The sequence below is a fragment of the Vombatus ursinus genome, unplaced genomic scaffold, assembly GCF_900497805.2.
Source record: "Vombatus ursinus unplaced genomic scaffold, bare-nosed wombat genome assembly UNPS02014893.1, whole genome shotgun sequence".
Lineage (NCBI taxonomy): Eukaryota > Metazoa > Chordata > Mammalia > Diprotodontia > Vombatidae > Vombatus > Vombatus ursinus.
In genome coordinates this window covers 3139651-3164234 of record NW_020954671.1, presented here as the reverse complement: position 1 = coordinate 3164234, position 24584 = coordinate 3139651, and the positions used below count along the sequence as shown (strand labels likewise).

The 24584-nt window shown below is 34.7% G+C and overlaps 1 protein-coding gene across 4 annotated transcripts in view; it reads right to left on the bottom strand.

Annotated features, from left to right (window-relative positions):
* Window positions 1-24584, bottom strand: part of KIAA0586 (KIAA0586 ortholog) — a 117916-nt gene that overhangs the window by 21011 nt on the left and 72321 nt on the right. For all 4 annotated transcript variants that reach the window (XM_027842903.1, XM_027842905.1, XM_027842904.1 and 1 more), the window contains 6 exons: window positions 23889-24145; window positions 23132-23208; window positions 20486-20623; window positions 12003-12177; window positions 7952-8094; window positions 6328-6436 (listed from right to left, as the gene is read on the bottom strand). In XM_027842903.1, the coding sequence (XP_027698704.1) occupies window positions 6328-6436; window positions 7952-8094; window positions 12003-12177; window positions 20486-20623; window positions 23132-23208; window positions 23889-24145 (899 nt within the window). The remainder of the gene's footprint in view (window positions 1-6327; window positions 6437-7951; window positions 8095-12002; window positions 12178-20485; window positions 20624-23131; window positions 23209-23888; window positions 24146-24584) is intronic.

The following is a 24584-nucleotide window of genomic DNA, read 5'->3' as shown; positions in this document are numbered from 1 at the left end:
GATTCTCTAAAAATTAAAATGGGACCAAACAGAAGTTAATGATTCCAAGAGACAAAAGAAATGTTAAAACATTTTTAAAATAGAAGAAAATGTAAGGAGATAGATAGGTATCTTTAAAAACTGACCTGACAACAAATCAAGGAGATATCACTTAGTCTACCTGAAACCCATGACCAAAAAAAAGAGCCTGGATATCGTATTTCAAGAAATCATGAAAGAAAATTGCTTTTTAGAATAAGAGGTCAAAGTGAAAATAGAAAGCGCCCACCCACCAATCACTTCATAAGGAAAGAAAAAAGAAAAAAAATGAAATGAAAACTCCCAGAAATATCAATACAGTGCTTCCAGTCAAAGACAACATATTGCAAGCAGCAAGAAAGAAAAAATTCAAGTACTAAGGAATCATAGCTACAATCAAACAAGACATAAAAGCTACAAAGAACATGGAATATAGTACTCCAAAGGGCAAAAAATATAGGCCTACAACTGAGAACTTACTCCAAAAAATGAAGAGGGAAAAGGGGGTGGAAATATATTTTTAATGAAATAGAGAATTTTCTAATCATTCCTAATAAAAAGCTCAGAACTGAACAGGAACTCTGAAATACAAACATGGGAGTCAAGAGAAACATAAAATGGTAAATACAACTGAACAACTAAAGAGTCTTTATAAGGATGAACTATTTACATTCTAAGATAGAAGGAGAAAATTCAAGAGTCCTTTCAGAACCCTAAATGTCATCAAGAATTAGAGGACGTCAAATGAGACATTGCCTGGGAATGGTTTTGTTGGGTTTTGATGATGTTGAAAAAGAAATAAAAGGGGCAAGAAGAAAAGATTCACTGTGGAAAAAAGAAGAGGAAGAATAAGGAACTTATTTCACATAATCAAGGGATACAAGTATAAGTCTATATATATATCTGAAAGAAGTGGGAGGAACAGGAATCACTCGAACTACACTTTCTTCTAAACTGGTAAAAAAAATAAAAGAAGACAAAATATACCCATAAAAAGTTTTGGCATAGAAATACGTTCAATTCAACAAGGACGCAGGAAGGAGAAACTGGGATATAAAAGGGAGGGTAGTGTCAGGAAAGGATTAGTCAGAAGCAAAACAAATTCTAAGTTTAAAGAGGAAATTATAAAGAAGGAGGTTAAAAGGAAAGAAAGTTAAGAACCTGTAATAAAGAGGGGATGGATGCAAAGAAAGGAAAAAACATAAGAGAAAAGAAAGGAAGGAAATACACAATTAATCATAATTGAATTAATGATAACTGAATATTAATTCAAAAAAATTTTTTTTTCAAAATAAGGTAGTGCTTAAGCTGAAGAATTCTAAAGGCAGAGGTAAGGAAAGAGTGCATTTCAGGCATGAGGGATGACCAAATCAATGGAATAGAGTACATGAAAGCAAGTGCATTATGCAGCAAGGTAGAATAGAGTCAGGTTATGAATAGCTTTAAAGTCATAAAGAAGAATTAATATTTTAACCTAGTGGTAATAGGGAGCCACTGAAGTTTAATGAGTAGAGAGTCAAGGAAGATCATTTTGGTAACTGTTTGGAGGATGGAGAAAAGCGGGTAAAGACCTGAGGCAGGGATATCAATCAGGGGGCCACTGCAGTAGTCCAAGAGGAGAATGAAGGCCTGAACTAAAGGTGGGCTGTGAAGTGAAAAATGCCATAGAGGTAGAAATGGCAAGATTTGGCACCTGAGAAAAGAAGTGAGGTGAAGGAACAAGAGAAGTTGAAGAAAATGCAAAAGTGCCTAAATGCCTAAGAAGGATGATGGTGCCCTTGGTCATAAATGAGATGTTTGGAAGAGAGGTAAGGTATGAAGGGAAGGGGACGGAAAAGTAATAAAAAATTATACTTTGGACATGCTGAAAATGTACAATAAATAGCTGGTAATTTAGCCAGCAAGTAAATAAATACAGAGAGAGGAGGATCCAGGACAGAGCCCTTAGGTTACAATCACAGTAAAAAGTCAGAATATAAATAATGATCCAGCAAAGGAAACTAAAAGGGGACAGTCAGTCACACAGGAAAAGCAGGAAAGAGTAAAGTCATGGAACCCCAGATAAGAGGCAGTACTCCAGTGTCATATATAGCAGAGAGATCAAGATCAAGGATGAACCGAGAAAGACCATCATCACATTTGGCAATTGAGAGTGACAACTTTGGAGTCAGCAGTTTCAGTTAAGTGATGAGATCAACAATTGAGGGATGAGGTTAACAGTTGAGGAGCAAGTAAAAGGAAATAAGCATATATAGTGAGTACAGGCATCTATCTCATATAACAATATATAAACAAAAGCAATTTTTACCAATGCCTTGTACAACAAATATGAATAGAGAAAATAATATTACTATCCATATTGTAAAAAACATAATTTCTAATTTTTATCAATTTCAGTTTTATTTTTTTAAACAATGAAAACTCTGGTTAAGGACAACTCCCCAAGCAGCTTCTTCATAAAGATACTACCAGAAACAATAACTAACCATTTAATTATACTGAAAACCAAATAACTCAAAATTCTGATATAAGTTTCTTAAGCTCATCAATCTCAAATTACAGGGGAGAAAGATCTACCAATCACTTTGTCAAGGCAGATCCCTCTGCCTACACAAGTGATCCCATTTCATCTCATCTCATCCAACGGATGGCCCCCTCTTATCATCCTCATTCTCTCGCTTATCTTCAATCTCTCCCTATTTATTCCTTCCCTACTGCCTACAAATATGCCCATATCTCACACATTCTCTTTGAGAAGGCCATCTACAACACATGCCTCCACTTCCTCTCCCTTCACTCTCCTTAACTCTCTACAATCTAGCTTCTGATCATATCACTCAACTAAAACTGCTCTTTCTAAAGTTACCAACTACCTCCTAGCTACTAAATCCTTTTCTCAAACTTCATGCTTCTTGACCTCTCCGTAGCCTCAGACATCATCGATCACTCTCTTCTCTTTGATACTCTCTCTAACTTTTGGGACGATGCATCCTCCTTGTTCTCCTACTTATCTGACCACAACTTCTCAGTGTCCTTTGCTGGATCTTCATCCAAGTCATGTCCACTAACTGTGGGTTCCCATAGGGCTCTGTCCTAGATCCTCTTCTCTTTTCCTAGCAATATTACTTCAGTTAGTGATTTCATGAACTCCTTTGTATTCAATTATCATCTCTATATTGATGATTTTCAAATCTACTTATCCAGACCTAATCTGTCTGCTGACCCCCATGCTCACATCTCCAACTGCCTTTCAGATATGTCCAGAAGACAACTTAAACTCAACATGCCCAAAAATGAACTCATAACTTTCCTTCCTAAACCACCCCTTCCTCCACACATACACTTCCAAACTTCCCCGATACTGCTGAGGGTACCAGCATTCTCCCAGTCCTTCAGGCTCACAACCTAGGAGTCATCCCCAAATCCTCACTCCTTCTCACCTCACTTATCCAATCCATTGCCAAGGCCTGGAGTACAGACAATATTGCAACACCTGTCAAATAGATCCCTTCTCTCCTCTGGTATTGCCACTACCCTGGTGCAGGCCCTCATCACCTCACATCTAGACTACTGCCATAACCTGTTGGTTGGTCTGCCTGCCTTCACAGGGCAATGACAATGAGAATTATACAAATAAAAGTAAAAAGTTTTGCAGAAATCATGAAGTAGGGCAAGGAAAGAAAATCTTTGCATCAAATACCTTGGGTACAAGTCTGATACTCAACATACAAATTAAACTGATTATTGCTAGAAAATCATATTTAGTAGAAAGGAGTCTTGAGTAGAAGGCAAATAATGTTAATTCACTACAGCAGATACAAAAACTTAGTTATCTAAATGAAATTTCATATTGAAAGTACAGCTAAACTATATAAAATTATTTTTAATACTTTATAATTAATTATACTCACTGAATTATGATTTAATGTTTACCTATGTGAACTTGGGCATATCACATAACTAAGCTGGGTCTCAATTTTCTCGTCGATAAAATGAAAGGGTTGGACTAGATGAGATATTAAAGTCCCTTCCAGCTATAAATCTCAGATTCTCTAATCTTGGTCCAGTCACTTAACTTCCCCGGGACACCATTTTGTCACATAGAAAATGAGGGGACTGAACTCAATAATGTTCAAAGTTTCCTTCCAGAAATAAAAGTCTTTGAAACAGATAAGATCTCCTATAAGCTAAAAGAATAAATACTCATGAGGCAGCTAGGTGGTGCAGTGGATAGAGCACTGGCCCTGGAGTCAGGAGGACCTGAGTTCAAGTCCGGCCTCAGATACATAACGCTTGCTAGCTGCGTGACTCTGGGAAAGTCACTTCACCCCAATTTCCTCACTGAAAAAAACAAAAACAAAAAAACAAAAAAAAGAATAAATACTTATAATATTTTTATAGTTACTGAATTATCAAATGTCAGTTCAATGTTGTTTTAAAAAAAAAAAAACACTGAAATATATCAACTTTAAATTGACTACTGCCATCTTGTGGTCAGAAATGTGGAAAAAAATTTCAAATTCCTAAAGAGCTTTAGCTCTTTAGTATTTTGTGATACAAAAATACTTTAACTAGGTATAACATTCAAAGTATTTAAGTGAATTAACAATTTCAAGAAGTTAATATTTTTTAAAAATGCATTAAATGAATACTGTCTTATATATACACACATTGTAAAAATCTTTCATCATAAATAAAAGTAGAGTTGATGAGCATTGTTTCAGTTCTCTATGTTAACTTGATTGCTGATTAAGCTTTTTCATGTGTTACTCCTGTAATTCCTTTTCCATGGTTTTAAAACTTAGGGTTTTGTTAAAGTTTGATAAAAAGCTGAAGTACAAGTACTGAATGTTTTCCTACAGGTTCTCTGAAACAGTGAAAAGTGCCGGACCTGAAATCAGACAAAACCTGGATTTGAATCCCAACTCCAATGCTCAGAGCTGGTTAGCTGTGTGACCCTGGACAGTCACTTACAATCTCTTGAGTCTCAGTTCCTTCTGCTATAAACTGGGAAGACAGTAACCTGCAGAACTTATCTCTCAGTGTTAGGATGCAACTCAAATGAGAATGTATGTAAAATGTTGTAAACCTTAACATATTATATAAATGATAGCTATTATTACCAGTTGTATGATCTAGGACAAGTCATTGAATCTCTTTGCACTTATATACCAAAAGACTGTCAGGAGACTGAAGTGCTAAATGAAGCAAATGACAATTTCGTATACTCTCTATTCCAACCAAACTCACCTACTTGCTGTACCCTGTATATGGCATTCCACTTATCATGCAGGTTGACCTGCATACTTAGAATGCACCTCCTCCTCAAGGGAGGTTCAAGACCCTAAAGGAGGGGAGGAAGAGCGGAGATGCAAAGCAGTGGCCAAACTTATTGGTATTTTAGCACACCTTCTATATAAATACATCCATTTTTTTACTGAAACTAAATTTCAAATAAAAGTTAACAAGGTCAAGTCTAACAATGATTTTATTACAAATGACATACATACATACATACATACACTACAAGAAAAGGAGTCAACAGTGAGTCATCCTTCCTTTTCCTCTCCTCCAATGGAATTAATACTGATTAAAGAGAATGAAAACAAAGGCACAAGGGCAAAAAGCTATTTACACACACACACACACACGCACGCGCGTGCGCAAATACATGTTACGTATATTGTATGATATATATGTGAATACACACACACATAAAAATACATGTGTGGTGTGTTTATGTATACCTACACATACATACATACACACACACACACACACATACACACACATACACACATATGTGGAAAAAAATAGATTCCTAAATTCTATATTGCTAACTTTTACTGAGCTTGCCATCCACTAAAATCACAATTATTTTTTTCATAGGAAATGTCGTTCCACATTTCATTCATTCATTCTGTACTCGCACCACTGAATACTTGAACTCAAATATAAAACCGTACTTCTATCTTCATTAAATTTCATCTTATTAGGTATGACTACCATGACCTAGTCAAACTGATAAAAAGGACATATCCTATATGGTCAGTTGCACATTTAAGACAAAAATTCCATAGCTATAATGTGCACTGGTAACTTAATTTTATAAGTATACAATCAATTACATTATAGTCTTTATTTAAGCTATTTCCAAGAATGAAGAAATAATTTACTGACCAAGATTGAGACATTGTAAAATCTAAACCTAAAATGGCAAAACATGTTCACATAAAATTAATTACATATTTGTTCTGTACCAGAATTGGTAACAGACTATTACAGAGATGAATGAAAAATATGACTTACCTCGGAGATGTGCAAATGAAGTTTCTGATTTATTCTTTACACGTATTACACGGGCATGTACTGGTTTTTGCTCAGTTGGTTGAACTTCCTGATGGTGCTTCTCCTTGCCCTAAATTTTTTTAAAAATCACAATATTGCTGTTTCACGTTGGTTTCTAAAAATGCTACATCGACTAAAGTCATGCAGCTTTTTGGCCATTTATTTACGAGCACTTTCACCAGATAATGAGCAAGGAAAGAGAAGTAATTGAATTCTATCCATTAGATGTGATATATATAATATAGGGGGAAAGTAATAAATGACTAGAATGACAGTTTGAGGATTATTTAAAGATTTTACCATGTACACTGAATATACCTATCTACTGCTAACATGAAAAGTTAAATTACATTGTATGGTATCATATAACAAAAACCATCATTTACATACAATGAGTACCTAATCACTTATTAACATACATAGGTACCTTTACATTTTCATTTCCTGCAAAACATTTCCCCTACATATTATCTCCTAAACCTAAGCCCACCTAGATCCATCTTCACAATCCATACATATTTTCCAGCACAACCCTCTTATCAACTACCTCTCTTTATGAATCTCCCTACCCAGCACCTGAAATTGACAGCAGCCATAATTCCTTAACAGGAATTTTGTAGGGTCAAAGAGAATTTAAGACACATCCTCAGGTGTGCCAATTCTAGCAGTGGCATGTACCCCTCTGGTGAACAGCTAATACACAGAATGCTAAGACCAACTTTAGGGTAAAATTCCTATTAGCCATACTAAGATATGATCCTCCAAGAAAACTACCGGATGGATGAGAGGTAGGCAGGTTTGTGCCACGAATGAAGCACTTGGAGATTCATTTTACATTATTCTTTCTAGTTCTGAGAGTTCTATGTGAGTCAAATATCAACATCTGTCTTGCTCTGGCTTTGGAAAGTGAGTCATGTCTGCTCTCACTTCAGAGTGGGGATGGATGCTCCTGAAGGAAGATGTGCCCTTCGTTGGCCCCTATGTAAATAACCCGACATCTAGTCATAAGGAATCTGTTAGCACCTTTCTCTCTTATATTCTTCCCTCTCCAAGGGAGGATTCACTGCCTTAATTTTAGAACAGATTAGCATGTAAAAGGAAATAACCTCCCTCCAAAAGAAATCTAGCTACAGAAGGATAATGGTTTATTACTGAGCTGCTTTTTCTTCAACCTTGCCTGACTGTCCTTTGGCTGTTTAGACATTGTGGCTACCACATTTTTGTCGCAGTGAATATTCTACAAAGGTGGCAATCAATATAAGACCAAGACATGCAGCTTCTTCTCTAACCTTCCTTTTGTATGACCTTCAGAAGGTAGTACAACCCTGTGCTCATAATGGACATGCAATACTTTTTGAATGAATCTGCAAAATAATATCCTACACAGACAAGCATTTTCATCATGCAAAAATAATAAATTTACAATGCTGCCATCACCAAAAATAACAATCTAGTTCTTTAAAAAAATCTTCTGCTAGAACAAAATTATCATTGTTATTATTACTATAGATAATCTTTCTTATGATCTAATTCTTAGTTTAACTTTTTTCAAACAAATTAATTCTAAAAGCTATTTTTCAGGTACCTGAGCAAGATCTTCAGGTGCAACTGCCAACTCAATCTCATTTATTTGTGTTGCCTGAAGAGGGAGGTTTGAAATCTGTTGCAAATCTAGTTCCCCCAAACTCATTGGACCATGGCTGATACATGAATCTTCATTAACTTCTCCTAGAATCATAAATACATGGACACAAATTTTAAGCAAATTATGAAAAAAAATTACTGCCAAAAAAGAATAATCCATTTGATTATAAAGCTAGTAAACTTAAGATGATGGATAAGAAGAAGCAATACATTTAGTCATTTTTATACTAAGGATATTAAGTAATAATCATTAATTTATTCATGTAAAATATCTATTATAATGTTATTTGGGGAATTAAGTAGCTTTTAATAAATAAATGGTAAATAATAATAATGAAATAATAATCTGGGATTGGACTACCAGATCACAAAAATCGTCATTCACTAGATTGGATAAATTAGCATATGTAATCTTTCCCATATTAGATTTGAATACCCACTTTTGAAAACTTTATGTGAAAAACTAATACATAGAATGTGAATAACATATAGTCAAAGATATGTATAAATCATTTTAGGGGGGATTCTCATGAATTAGTAGATCCATAGAACTATGCTAATTCTTGCTCTCCTTATTTTAATCACTGCATTAAGGTCAACAGAATAATGTTCCTTGAGTGTTATCTTCAAAAGCACATGGCAGACGATGTATTAAGTTGATTTGAAAAAATTATTATTCTTTTGGCCTGTCTTTATGCCTTCCACCAAATCATGGAGAGATTCTTTTTCTTACCCAAAATGAACCTCATTCAGATTCTAAACACCAATATGTAAAGAGGAATGACAGCAGAAACAAAACGGGTTAAATAATAAAACCTTGTAGTATTTCACAAATTACAAAGCACTTTCAGACACATTAATTCACTGACGTGTGCTTCACAACAACCCAGTGAGGTAAGCAAAGCAGTTATCATTCTCCTTTTTTTCAGATAAGGAAACTGAGCCTGAGTATCAGTGATATCTAAAAGACCACATATGGCTTATAATCCAACTCTTAGTACAACGTTCTTCCAGTGTAATATACTGTCTCTCATGTTCTAATACTTCTCACTTAGTATTTTAAGGGCTATGACTATTTAGTTTGCCTATTTTCATTTAGCAAATATATGTATAACTTATTTTAATTAATAAATGTGTTTCTGAAAGGTAATAAGTAAATCAAATCAAAATAAAGCAAATCACAAACATTGGACTGGCAAAGATAACAAAAAAAGGAAACCGCCAATGTCAGAAGTTGATGTGGGAAAACCAGCACACTAATGCATCAGTGATTGACCTGTGAACTGGTATAACCATTCTGCAGAGCAATTTGGAATCCGGGGAATCCCCAGAAGTCACCATACTCTTTGACCCAGAGATACTGTTACCCTATACCCTCAAGACCTATACCCTCAAGGAGATCAAAGAAAGAGGGGAAAAAAGAGAGAGAGACTCACATATACAAAACATTTATAGCAGTTCTTTTCATAGTGGTAAAGAACAAGACACTATGGCAGTTGGGGGGACCCATCAATTGAAGAATGACTAAACAAACTGTGGTACATGATACAGTGTAACAGAATATGACTGGATTGAAAGAAATTACAAAAGGAACAACAATTTTAGAGAAGTCTGGGAAAACTAGAATGAGCTGATAGAGAGTGAAGTAAGCAAAATCAGGAGAACTATACACTAATAGCAATAATGTAAAAATAAACAAGTCTGAAACACATGAAAATTCTGATCATTGCAATAACCAACCATAATGCTAGAGGGCTGATGATGAAATGTGCTAATCACCTCTTGACAGGGAGATGATGGCTTCAAGATGCAGAATAAAACATACATTTTCAGACATGGCTAATGTGTGAATTTGTTTTGCTTCACTATAAATGTGTTACAAGGGTTTTGTTTTGTTTTTCTTTTTTCTAGTTAGGGAAGGTGAGAGAAAGGCAAAGGGAGACGAAGATAAGGTAGCAAAAATTTTTTTAAAAAATGAGGGTCATTGAGGCATCTTTTCTTAAAAATGCATAGAAAAGAACAGAAGGAAGCCCATAAAAAGACCTATGCAAGTAAGAGTTTTGAAAACTACTGGATGAATTACAGAACTAGGGAAAAGAAAAGCAAGCTGTACATAACAGAACTGTACAACTTCATGTACAATCTTCTTTTTCCATGCTACTATATATATGGAAATGTCCATACACTTTATTTAGTGTTTATTACGTTCAAAATTTAAAAAAAGGTTTTGAAAAAAATTTATATTAAAAAACAAAGGATATGAAAAACACAAGGCTTAAATTATAACATACAACTCAAAAAGTGTCCAGTTGACATAGTATATCAATGAGTATTGGGCAAGCAGTGAAAATGAGCAGGGTCCAAAATGGAAAGGGGAGCATACTGGCTTGGTACTGGCCCCTTCTGGACTGGAATAAGGAGTTGCTGTGGCCCTCTTTACAGAGCAGAGCCCTTGTATTCTCCCTCACCCAGGGCCAATGTGAAACACAGACCAAATGGCTTTGCTGTTAATTCTGTCTCTGTTAAGCATATTTTTTCCAGCTTTAAAAGGAAGGAAACAGGAGATGGTTATGGCCTTGTGAGCTTTGAAAGATCAAGAGGGTGAGCCACCAGGAGCTAGAGCCCAGGCTGAAATTTACTGAAAGCAAGAGGGTAAGGAGCGATAGCACAAGCCACCTAGCCCAGCAGTAGCACAGACACAGGTGCATTCATGTATTGGTCATGCCACCTTTGAAAATAAACTTTGTGAAGCATACACCACACACAAATTTACTTAAGTCTGAGCCCACTCTGCCCAGATAATGAGCTGATGATATAAGAGTGTGCCTCTCAGGTATGGAAGAAGAAAGAATGTTGTACTTCTGTTCTTGCTATAGCTTGGTAATAAATATCCCTTTGTAAAAGTTTTTTTTTTTAAAAGAAATACATTGGTCTGTATTTTATTTGAAGAATTACACAATTCTTTCCAAGATGTTGAGCTGCACATGGTTTACAAAAAAGTCCAGTTCTTTAATACAATATTCCCTCAGTGATGGTATATATTCATTGATTATATGATACAACCATCTCAGAAGAAATAAAAAGGCAAACAATTCAAAGAAAAATGGAAAGGGAATGGTGAGTATACATGGGTTACATATGCTATAAATGATTCTATGTGACAAAGAGAAAGGCATCAACAAAGACACATATGGCTAGAAAGATCATGCAATGGGAATGAAAGAACCCAGGTCCTCTGACTCAGAATCCAGGCTTTCTCCACTTTAGCTTCCTCTAGTGTGTCCTACTCCTGTTAGGAATAAACATAAACCCCTTTGTCTAGTATTTAACATTCTCCACAATCCTGCCCATTCTACCTTTCCAGTCTTACAACCTATTACTCCCTTTCGCCAACTCTACAATCCATACTGTTTTGTAATTCCTCCCACATGACACTCCATCTTCCATATCTGTGTCTTTGCACTATCTGTTCCCCATGATTCAAACACATTTCCTCCTTACCTCCACCTCTCAGAAGCAGTTTTGCTTAAAGATAACAAACATGTATGACTTTTTGCATAAGACCTTTCCTGGTCTGTACGTAACTGCTAGTGCTTAACTAAAGGCATTCTGAGTCTATTTTGTGTGTGCTCTGTATATATCTTTCTATAAACATGTTATCTCCAAGGAGCAAGACTATAAGCTCCCCCGAGGGCAAGGATTGTATCATTTTAATTGATATCCTCAGAACACAGCACAGCATTTGACACATAGTAGGTACTTGATAAATATTTATGGACTGACTGACCAAATCATCTTCAGTAGAAAATTACTCTGGTTGGAATTTGAGAATATTTTCCTTTTAAACCTCTTTTGACTGTAATATAATTGTATGTGTATAATCTTTAACATTATAGCATTATCCCCCAAAATTCCAAATACATAGATGAAAAAAAGCATTTTCTGTCCTGGTTTCCAAGAGACACCTTGAAAAATAATATTTTAGTGACTACCTGTAGTTTTGTCAAATTGCTTTGATAATGGCCCATGATAACTCTTTTGCTCTAAACACTCTGTAGAAATGAGTGTAGGCCGATCCATATAATGTCCCATGAAGATACTCTCCTTTGATGCTGGAAGTCTAGGTCTTTGTCCTTCACTAAGTTCCTCTATACTATTTTCAGATTCCTATTAAAGAAAGAGAAAAAAATGTATCAGGCAAACCATCATATCAAAATTAAATAAAAAATATGCTGAGGTACCTGGCACATTATGATACTCAGAGAGAGTAACATCAATTTTCAACTATACTCTGAAATTTTAGTAATTATAAAACCAAGCAGTTATATTTAAAAAAAGACTAATTCAGAAAATGGTCACACTTGGAATGCATCTACCTAGTAAATAGTAGACCTTTTGCCACTAGCTTGTTTTTATATCTTATTTTTTGCAAGTTAAAAAGTTACTCTGTCTCTTCATCAAATTTTCAAATCAAATACTCAATAAAGAAGAATTTGTTAAGCTCCTACTAACTACTTTGTACTAAGTGCTAGAGACATCAAGACAAAAATAAAACTGTAACTGCTCTCAATGAGTACACTAGACTGACTCTGAGAGACATCATGATGCATAAGTATATACAAAATAAATACAAAGTCATTTCAAAGTCAGGAGCTGGCACTAGTCAAATTTTAAAGGAAACTAGGGATTCTAAGATGTGGAGCTGAGGAAGAAGTACATTCCAGGAATGGAGGACAGCCTGTGCAAAGGAACAGACATGAGAAAGAATGCCACGTGTTCGAAACAAGAAGAGAAGTTTGGCTGCTCCATAAGGGACTAATGCATAAAGCTGAAAAAGTAGGTTGGAGCTAAGTTGTGAAGAGTTTTAAATGTCAAACAAAGGAGTCTGTATTTGATCACAGAAGTAATAGGGGGCTCCTGGAATATACTGAGTGATACAGAAGACTTCTGCTTTAGGAATATCACTCCGGTAACTGTATAGAAAGTGGATTGAAGAGGGCAGAGATGAGGTAAGGACACCAATTAGAAGGCTACTACAAGAGTCCAGGCCAGAGTTGACAATGGCCTAAATGAGAGGGTGGCTGTGGAAGTAGAATCTGTAAGAGTTTGCAGTTGACCTGGTATGGGGAAATGAGTAAGGATGTGAGGAGATAAGCCTGACACTAAGGTTGCAAACCTCAGTTACAGGAAGGACTGTGATGTCTTTGACAGAAATAACAGAATTAGGAAGATGGGTGGGTTTAGAGTGAAAGATAATAAGTTATGTCCATAGGTGGACATGTTGAATTTAAACAGGACATCCAGTGCTAACTGTTTAACAAACAGTTAGTGAAGTGGAACTGGAACTCCTCCTGGAGTAGGAGAGAGACTAAGGCTGGATACACACTGGGGAATCATCTTCATAAAGATCGATCAATAATCATCCAACAAGCATTTACTTAGCACTGAATAAATGCAAGGTAGTGGGCAAAATGCTGAGGTGAGGAGGAAAAAGTGCCTGCCCTCAAGGAGCTTATGTTCTAATGGAAGGTACAAGTACATAAATCGATATATACAAGATACATCCAGGGAAGATGGGGGGTAGACGCAAGAGAGGAAGGCACTGGAATGTACCAGGGACACAGAATGCCTGGAGGAGACTGGGGGAGAGACCTGCTTTAGGAGGTGATGCTTACACTTGCGTCTTAAAGGAAGGTAGGGATTCTAAGAGGGAAAGACGAGGAGGAAAAGCATTCTAGGTAAGGGGGACTGCCACTACAAAGGCAGGAGATGTGTGAGGAACAGAAAGTAAGTCAGTATGATTACAGTCTAGTATGTGCAATGGATTAATGTGTTAAAAGACTGTTTTGAAGACCTTTAAATTCCAAACAGAGGAATTTGTATTTTATTCTGAGCTAATAAGAAGCCATTGGAATTTACTGAATAGAAGAGTAATATAGGAGTAACAAAGGAAAATCACTTTAGCAGTTATGTGAAGGCTGGGAAAAGACAAAGGCAGAAAGTCCAACTACAAGGTTACTACAGCAGTCCTAGCAAAAGGTAATAAAGCTCTGAATTAGGGAGATGGCTGGGTGGGTGGAAAGAAGGCGCTATACATGAGATATGTTCCAGAGAAAAAAAATTTTAAGACTTGGCAACTGGTTAGATTGGAGCAGATGATCAACCAAGCAAGAATCTAGAGAGGAAAAGACCCATGACAGAACCTTGGGATTCAGATAAAATAAAACATGTTAAATAGTCCAAAAGTTACACAGTTTTGTCTATTTCCAACATCAAATTTTTGAACATATATTGATACAATCATTTTATTACCTACTAATATGGTATAGTAAATAGAGGTGAGCTTAGGTCAAGGAGATATAGGTAAAAGGTTTGCATCTGACATATTCTGACTATGTATGCCTTATAATCAAGGCTCTCAGTGGCCCCAAGTAACTATGTAAGATTATAAATTGTAAAGAAGGTGACGATCATCATTGGTAAGGAAGCTCTTCTCTGAGACTCGCCTATACCAACGAAATCACAGGTCTAGTCAACAATTACGGCAGAACTAATATCATAAAAATGGCAATACTATCTAAATTAAATTACTTATGCAGTTTCTTACCAGCCAAACAACGAAAGGATTAATTTTTAAAAGCTAGAAAAATAATAAAATTCATCTGGAGGAACAAAAGGTCAAGAATATCAAGAGAAGTAATGAAAAAAAAATGGAAAGGAAGGGGGCCTACTAGTACCAGAACTCAAATTACAAAGCCAAAATCATCAAAACAATTTGGTACTGAATAAGAAATGGAGTGGTTGATCAGTGGAACAGATCAGATACGCAATATACAAAGGTAAATAAGCTCAGCAACCCAGCATTTGACAAATCCAAAGATCCTAACTATTGGGGCAAGAATTCACTATTCCACAAAAACTGCTGGGAAAACTGGAAAACAATCTGGCAGAAACTAGATATACACCATCCTCACTTCCAGGGAATTCTTCAGTTGTCCTACCTGGAACTGCAACCTCTTTTTTTCCTACTGGACTCCCAGGTGTCATTGTACATCCACCTGCTCCTGCTTGCTGTGACGTAAGCCTCCCCTGGTCTCAAAGGACACATCATTTCCACCTGCCACATTTCCATCCAGACTTTTTTCCTTTCTTACATCTTTTTGGCATTTACTGAGACCTGGGCCCTTTCTGATGACAGTGTTGCCTTGGCTACTCTTTCTAGTACTGGTTGCACTGTCACTCATACAGTTCTTTTCCCCTGTTCTCGCTGGTCACAATCTAACAATCTAACAATCACTCAAGGTTATACAGTACAGGTATTAATTGTCTATTAAAAGGTTTAGTGGAATTCTGTTATACATACAAATGAACCAAGAAATTTCACCCTCAAAGCCCTCCCCACCTTTGGTAGTTGTTTTACTACTAGATCAGTTTCCTTTCTGAGATTGGATTATTTAAGATCTCAATTTGATATCCTATTAATTGGATATTTCAAATTTTTGCAAATAATCTACTTGAGTTCTCAGTTTTGTTAGCATATAACTCTATATAACAGATTCTCATAACTCTTTTAATTTCCTCTGGGTTTGTTATAATTACATTTTTTTTTGTTAATTTGATTTTCCACTCCCTTTTTTAATCAGGTTGGTTAAAGGTTTACCAGATTTATTAGTCTTTTCAAAGAACCAGTTTTTAGTTTTATCAGTTCTATAGTCCTTTGGGTTGTTGATTTACTGATTTTTCCTCATTTTCAAGATTTCCTCTTTATTGCTTATTTTGGATTTTATTTATTGGCTAATTTTTAAAAACACACATTCTGTTCACTAATCCTCTCTTTCTATTTTATTAATGTAAACTTTTTAGGGATATAATTTTTCCTCTGAAGATTACTTCCACTGCATCCCAAATATTTTAGTATGTTAACTCACCATTATTGCCTTTCACATACTTACTTGTTCTTTAATCTACTTGTTATATAGGGTTTCATTAATAAGTCTTCATTTTCAATTTAGGTACCTGTGTCTTTTGCTTATGTTCTCAAAACTGAATACTGTTTTAAAATGTGTTATAGTCTGTAAATGATATGCTACTTTAATATTATTTCTGCTTTTTTACATTTGTTTGCAATCTCTCTGTTACCCTGATATGGTCTGTTTTTGTAAAAGTGCCATGCCATACATTAGAAATATGTATATTGTTTAAGTAAGTCAAGTGGAGACAGAATTATCCATATTTGCTGATGATATTATGGTTTAGTTAGAAAATCTTAGGGAATCAGAAAAGAAATTGGGACAACTCAAAGAAATTGAGTTACCTTCAAGTAACTGCAGGATGCAAAATTTACCAACTAAAAATATGACAAAATCCAGAAGGCAATAATAAAATGGGAAATACCATTCAAAACAGCTATAAAATACCTGAGCCAAACTACCACCTGATACCTACATAGATAAAATTACAAAATGACCCTTTAAAGAAAAAAAAAAAGAACTTAAATAGCTGGAAGAATATTTAGTATTAATAGTCAGACCATGCCAACATAATAAAAATGAAATTTACATATTTAATGTTATTTCAGTCAAACACCCAAAGGGATACTTTATAGCGCTAGACAAATAATAACAAAATTCACTAGGAGAAACAAAAGATCTAGCATGTCAAGAGAAATAATGAAAAAAGGTAGGAAATAAAAGAGGAGCACCAGTTAAAAAAATAAAAATGACCATTAATGGAATAGACTAACCAAGAAGTCAACAAAAATACTTTAACTCAATAACCTAGATAATAATAATATAATAACATTATAATAATAACATAATATTACAATATAATAAGCCAGAAAACAAAAGAACTCCCTATTTGATAAAAGCTGCCGGGAAAACTGGAAAGCATTCTAGCAGAAATTAGGTTTAGGCCGACATGCAAAATTGGAATCAAGATCTAGGTTTGAATTCTGCCCCAGACACTTACTAACTGTGTGACCCTAGGCAAGACATTTAACCTCTTTGTAAATGAAGAAACAAACTGATCTATAAGATCCTTCTAGCTCTGAATCTAAGACTACATAATATTACATAAGATTCTACAATAAATTCAAAATGGAAACTTAAAATTAATATTAAAGATCATGCATAAAATAATTAGAAGAGAACCAGATCAGGTTCCTTTTACAACTATAACTAAAGAATGAACTTTTAAACAAGTAAGGAATGGAGGCAATTGTTGTTACTGTTTGGTCTTTTCAGTCATGTCCAACTGTATGACCCCACTTTGCTGAGGTTTTCTTGGCAAAGATAATGGAGTGGTTTGCCATTTCCTTCTCTAGCTCATTTTAAAAAAGAATAAATAGACAATTTTGATTTGAAATTTAAAAACATGAACAAAATTAATGCAACTAGGAGAAGAAGAGAAGCAGATGACTGAGGGAAATATTTGTATCAAACATCTCCGAAAAAGGTCAGATACCAAGATGTATAAACAACTAATATAAATATGTAAGACAGGCATTGTCCAATAGGTAAGACCTCAAATGATGTAATCAAACACAATTTCCAACTAGCAAAAGAATTTCCAACTATTAAAAAATATTCAAAAGAATTCTCCATCTAATAATAAAAGAAATGCAAATCCGAACACCTTGGTAGTTTTATCTCATACCTACCACACTGTCAAAAAAAGATAAAAGATAGGAATAAGTCAATGCTGGAGGGGTTCTGCACAAAAGCAGTCATACTAAAACACTGTTAATGGAGTTGTTCTAGTTTTCTTCTGCCTCCTCCTAACAAGAGCTCTACATTCTCCTCTACTTCTCCACCTTTAAAGTGATCAATTTAGGCTTTTGTACCCACACCAACAATTAACAACGTTCCTTTATTTCTTGTTTGGCAAACCAATCAATTACATTGTGTTTGATATACGGGGAGGGAATTCATCTTTTTCTCCACTATTTTTATTCTCCCTCAGTGTTCAATGTTCTGATACAAATTAAAAGGTGCAGTTATCTAAAAGAGATCAATGTGAGTGCACAGGAAGAGAAGGTTTCAGTAACTGTAACTGTTTATTTTAGCTTAAATGTTTTATATCATTTTTTCAATTAGATTTAGGTAGCCTAGCATCTTTTTCTAGGATTTAAAATAATTTCCATGGTACAGGCAGTGTGATAAGAGTGGACAAAGAACTAGATTCAAAGTCAAGAAGACTCACTTCTAACACATTCTAGTTGTGTGATTCCAGACAAGTCACAATCTCTTGGTGCGTTAGGCAATTCTCTAAGACTATAATTTGCAGTTGCTGATTTGCACTGATAAAGGAGTCTTTCTCATTGGAAGCTACCTACATCAATAAATTACAGAAAAGTACACACACACACACACACACACACACACACGTATGTACAAATATATATATGCATCTAATTATTTTATTTTTTAATACACACACATACAAACATATATTAAAGAGAGATAAAATATGAATGAGAATATAGGAGTTACTTTAAGAGTCTGGTAGAATTCATCTGTGAAACTGCCTGAAACTAGAGCCATTGTGAAGTGCAACCTGTCTACTTCTCCTTGACATTATTCCATTTAAAGTTATCCTGGTATTTCATATTTTAATACTTCTATAAGCATATTAATCACTGATAATTTTCATGTTGCTTTTTGCTAGTCTGAGCTTCCCTTATTTCCAACTTTGGCAATTTGGGACTGTTCTATTATTATGATTAGATTTGATAAATGTTTATTTTCAATTTCTTAGAGCTTATTACTCTTTTTCTTAAAGAAAACAACAATCTTGACTATTAGTTATTGTCCTGTTGACTTTCTGCTTTGTTCTGCTTGTAAGTTTTTAAAAAGCAAACTTGACTCCTTAAGTTTTTCTCTTCTGCTTACTGATGCAGACACTTAGCACTCTACATTTACCTCTGAGTACTACATTAGTCATATACCATAGATTTTCATGTACAGAGTCTGTATGGTTGTCATTTTTGCTATAATCTATCATTTTTATAATTTCCTTTCTCAACCAGGTATTTAATTAAGCCTTTTTTTTTTGCCTCCACATGTACCTACACCTTCTGTTCACTGTAAAATTATTTAACACTAATTTTATTGCACTGATAAAAAAGTGCATGGAGGCTACAAAAAGTCTAACCCACCTGAGCTACATCATCCTAGAAACACATTCATAGATGATTCTGGCAGGGAGACAACAATTAGACTCAAAGTAGAATAAATCTGTAAATATATCTATAACAACCTATGTTCAGCAGCAGCAATAGCACCACATTTGGATTAAAAAATCCCTGATATGAAACACAAAGAAACAGAACTGACACCAAAGACAGTAAAGTTAGGAAGAAGAGCTAGACCAGTCCAAGAATACAATACAATCACACAACCCATATGTGCTGAAGGTGGTAAAATGTTGACCATTTTACAAAGTATCTCAGGGAAGATAACGAAAGAAGAGGAAAACACAAAAACTATATAAATAACAGAAAGAAATCAATCGATGAGGCATCAAAACTACCCATCCTCACATCTCCTTTATCACCTTTTAAAACCTTTATAATAATGAGCCACATATGTATCAAGGGTGTCCTTGATGAAAATGTAAGACAAGTTTTTGCAAACAGTTCTCTACAACTGATCATATCTTTATATAACTAAAATATGTAAAAATACAAGATCTCACCGAGTTTACTGTTCATTGACTACAAAAAAAGCACATGACTTGGTAGAGTGGCAAACATTCAGAAAATCTCCCTTGTTCAATGAAGTATTTTCATGTATACGTAAAAATCACTAAATTTTTTAATAAATGTCACCACAGAAATAACTATTCAACAATGTTCTGATTATTAATAAAGGCACAAAACAGGGAAATGTATGTTCCTTCCAGGTGTCCATCACTGTTAGGGAGCAAATCCTGTAAAAGATGGTGAGGTAACAGGATCATGAATCTGATTTGGTGCTAGAAGGAGCCTCCTCTGTTGGCTCAGAGGTCATTGGTAGTCCATCACTGCAGGACTCCAAGGCAATACTGGATGACCATTTGTCAGGGATGTTGTAGAGAGAATTATTCCTCAGTTACAGAATAAGCTGCACGGCCCCTGAGGTTCCTTACAGCCCCTGAAAGCCTAGAATGTTAGGTAAGGTTTTTTGTTGCCAAAGAAGCCAAAGTAAATGAGAAGTGCTCTGGATCAAAAGATCTAAATTCTAATCCTAACCTAGCCACTAACTAAGCTTGAATAAGTCACTTAATTTGTATGTGCCTCAATTTCCTCATCCCTAAAATGTGGGTGTTAGAGTAAGTCTTTCCATTTTTAGGATTCTGATTCGAAGTTGAGTTAAAAGTTTGAGGTTACTACAAGACAAATTTCTGGATAAATTGAGATGTTATTTTATTTCAGAATTAAAAACTGGACCACTGCTAGTTTTACTTCTAAGAATAAATGAATGCTAAAAATTACCTCTGAATGGTAGACGCCTCGCTGTGAATCTAACAGTTCTTGGTTGAATTTAGCAAGAAGTGAGAAAAGCGCATCTTCTTGATATCCTTTATGGGATCTCTTCATCATCACCTGTCCTTCACTAGGAGAATCATCTTCCTAAGAGAAGGGAAACATAAAGAAAGGGGATTATCAAAACCTAAAGACATTTATATTTATTCCCACTTACCTTCACTTATAAAATAATTTTCACATTATACATTAAAGTAAAAAGTTCTAGTTGAACTTTAGTTTTGATTTAATAAACTAAGAGCATTTAATAAACATCTACTATGTTCCAAGCACTGTGCATAATTTCTATTCACACGAAGCTTACATTCCAAAAGAGAAGACAACAACAACATACGTAAATATATACACAATAAATATAAAGAGAATAAATGCAAGTAAATACAAAGTAGTTAAATTCAAGGTAGTTTGGGAGGGAGGGCACTAGTAATTGAAAAAAAAAATCCAACTGGTTCCAAATCAAATTAATAACATCATAAATTGACTGGATATCATTCACATTGGAGACGATAACAAAATTATAGTCACATCCCCAGTTACAAGGGTTGAATGAAATATACACACTTTACAAATTATGTCCAACGTGGTGATCCTTACCACACATACAATAGAGAAAAGGGACACAACAAAATTAAATGTAATAATCCAATTGTGATGCAAATGCAATAATCTAATAATTTAAAAAGCATAAAAACACACTAAGCCTTAGGGGACATCCAATATATCTCGTATGCAAATAAAGATATGATTTTTGCTTGACAGATATATTTAGTGAAAATGGTCTACAATTCTCTTTATAACAGAAAAATGAAAATTAATATTACTGTACAATAAAATTCATAGGTAAAAATTGTAAAAGCCAAGTATTTGACATTAATGCATGTGGAAAAGAAAACTATTTTATACAGCATTTATTTCAGTAATTCACTATTTCAAATATTTCTTACTGATAATTATAATAAAATATGTTCCACAATTCTAAAAACTACTAACAAGCTCTACTGCCTTGCCATTTGCTTCTTATATATATTTCTTCCTTCACACTCCAGAATATTCATCATGGAATATTTCTAACTATAGTTACAGCTATTAAAAAACAATTAATTATATCTTGAAGGAATGTTATCTTGGTTAAACCAAATAAGAGAGATATTAAATATTTATTTTTATTCATTATAGTTATCCTGTTTTAACACATGAAATGATTATTTTCTATTATATTAACAATCAATTATTAAATTAGGATTAAGGGTTTTCCTTTCTAGTTCCTCATTCAGGGACCAGCTCTTGTAGATCACTCAACTCATATCTGAAGGACGAGGCTAATAGATTAGATTGGCCTAATTCTCAGGGTACATGCTCCAAAATCTTGAATGGACCCCACCCAACTAGGGGATTTTATTTTTATCATGAGTATAAACATAATCTAATATAGGTGCATTCAAGCCCTAAAGCATTGGGGCCAAGTCATTTTACCCCTCAATTAGAGTCCAGGGAGACCCAGTCTGAAAGAGAAAACCAACCAGAATGGTCTGAGTAGAGACAGACTGCTTTGTGTAGATTGCTAGAGACAGCTGAGTGTCACAATCAAGTCACATTCTCAGCAGGAAGAGCTGAAGACTTTTGACCCATCTCCTCATTAATGTGTCTACCCCCTTATTAACTGTTCACCAATCAAGGTTGATTTTCACCTGTCAGGGGCACATTCTTTTCCAAAGGCATTTAAGCATTCAAGGATTCCCATGGTTTTGTCTCTGGTTACCAAGGGAGACCAGTGACCATCAATTTATTGATTATTTACTAGTCTAAATAATAAATTGTTTATTACCCAGAAACTCCATCTCTTGGGCTTTTCATTCATCACATATATTATATTTATAGAGGCTACAGTTTAAAATTTCATTTCTTAATGTGGGTTGAGACTGCTTAATTTTCAAATTATATACCCTTTTCATTGTTCAGTTGCAAAAGTTATAGCCTAGCTACTAAAGTTAATTCATTCCCTTTAATCAACAAACAATAACTAAATACCTACTCTGTATGAAGCATTATGCTAAGCACTGGGGAAAATAGAGTTTAGATAAGATACAGTCCCATAACTTTATGGAACTTAGATCTAACAAGTCAATAAAACATATCCTTAATGAATGAATGGGAAAGCATTTATTAAGCACTTACTGTGTGCAAAGCACTGTGCTAAGTACAAAGGATACAAAAGAAAAGTAAGACATGTTCTCTTCTGGAAGAGCTCACACTGTAATAGGGGGAGGCAGCAGATAGTGGAGATTCAGCTCTAAGTCAAATGGAAAGGCCTGGTGGTATAGTGACAAAGGAGACAGTAATGCATTTTCTTTTATGATTTTCTCACTCTGATTTTACTTTAAGTAATGATTTTCATATATTTTAAATTGTGTGGTTCTTACACAGTTTCAGTAAGACTGAATTAATGACATATTTATGAAAATTTTAAATTTCTCACAAATATTTTATATTTTGTCTAACATGCTTTTAGAGAAATTAAAAAAAACTGCTCTAAGATAAAAATTTAAATAAGTCCCTCATCATACTATCTAATGCTGTAGATGATCATTTTCTTACCATTTCATGAGCATCATGCAGAGTACTAGATAAACTGTCATTGAAGTTGGTTAAAAACAGTCCTCCATCTGCTCTATCTGGAAATTAAAAATCAGAAAACAATTTAACCTTATATATAACAGCAAATTACAAATTTAAATTTACAACACAACACCATTAATTAGCAGCTAAGTGGCTCAGTGGATAGAGTGTTGGGCCTGGAGTCAGGAAGACTTGAGTTCAAATCCAGCCTCAGACTAGCTGTGTGACCCTGGGCAAATCATTTAACCCTGTTTTTCTAAGCTTCCTCATGTGTAAAATGGGCTGGAGAAAGAAATGGCAAACCACTCCAGTTTCTTTGCCAAGAAAACTCCAAAATGAGGTCACAAAGAGTTGGACACAACTGAAAAAGAACTGAACAAAATAACTTCTACTCAGATAAATTACAGTATTGTTTTCAATTCACATGCAAATTATTCTCAATTTTCAATAAGGTACTTGTTGAAAAGGAAACAAAATTTCTTAGATGACAATGCAGTTCGGCTAATGAGCTCAATGTATATAAAAGATTTCAACATTAGAGCAAAACAAATGGGTTTTAATCAAGGGAACAAAAGCCATGAGAGTATATCAGCACATCAACTTTATGGAAAGAATTTTTAGTAAAGCACTTATTTCTTTCAAGTAAAATAAATATTTCAAATAGGTAAACTTAAAGAAGAATAAGTACATTCATATTAGCCAATTCAGTGAAACCACTTGTGGAAAATTAACTTACCTCTTGTAGCCATCTTCTGCCCATAACTAAACAAAATCTCTCCCTCTGAAATGGGTCTCGCAAGGGTCTCTGTCTCGGTGGTGGTGACGTAGCTTGAGCTGCTTTCCTGGGTCATCTGGTCAGAACCTGGTGTGCGCACTGGAGAAGGAGCTGGAGCTTCAATAGGAAATGATGTAAAGATGACTGGATTAGGAACGGTTGACGGAACGGGTAAGACCAAGTTCTCAGGTTCTTCATCTCGTGCCACAGACATTACACTAAAAAACAACAACAACGAAAAGATACATTTTATAAACTTAGTCCAGAAATCTCCTGGACAAATCTATTAAAAAAAAAAAACTATGACTAGAATTATAATTTGATTATTTATAAAGGCTTTTCTCTATAAAATTATCTTCACTCTTTAAAATCAAAGGGTTTAAAAGGAATTTTGTCCAAAACTAATTCTTTACTGACTGAAAGAATGTTAAAACACATAAATGTCACACCATTCACTGAGAATAACAATGAGAAAGAGTAAAAAGTGAAACTTCCCACTTATGATACTTTTTTCTTCTAAGGCATCTAATGATTTAATAGCTTTATTAAAAGCTTCATTACTTGCTGAAATTTCTTAATGTTATATAAATTATGCTAAAGATGAAGTGAAAGTAAAACCAAGAGAAAACTAAACACAAAGGCCCCCAGTAATAAAAT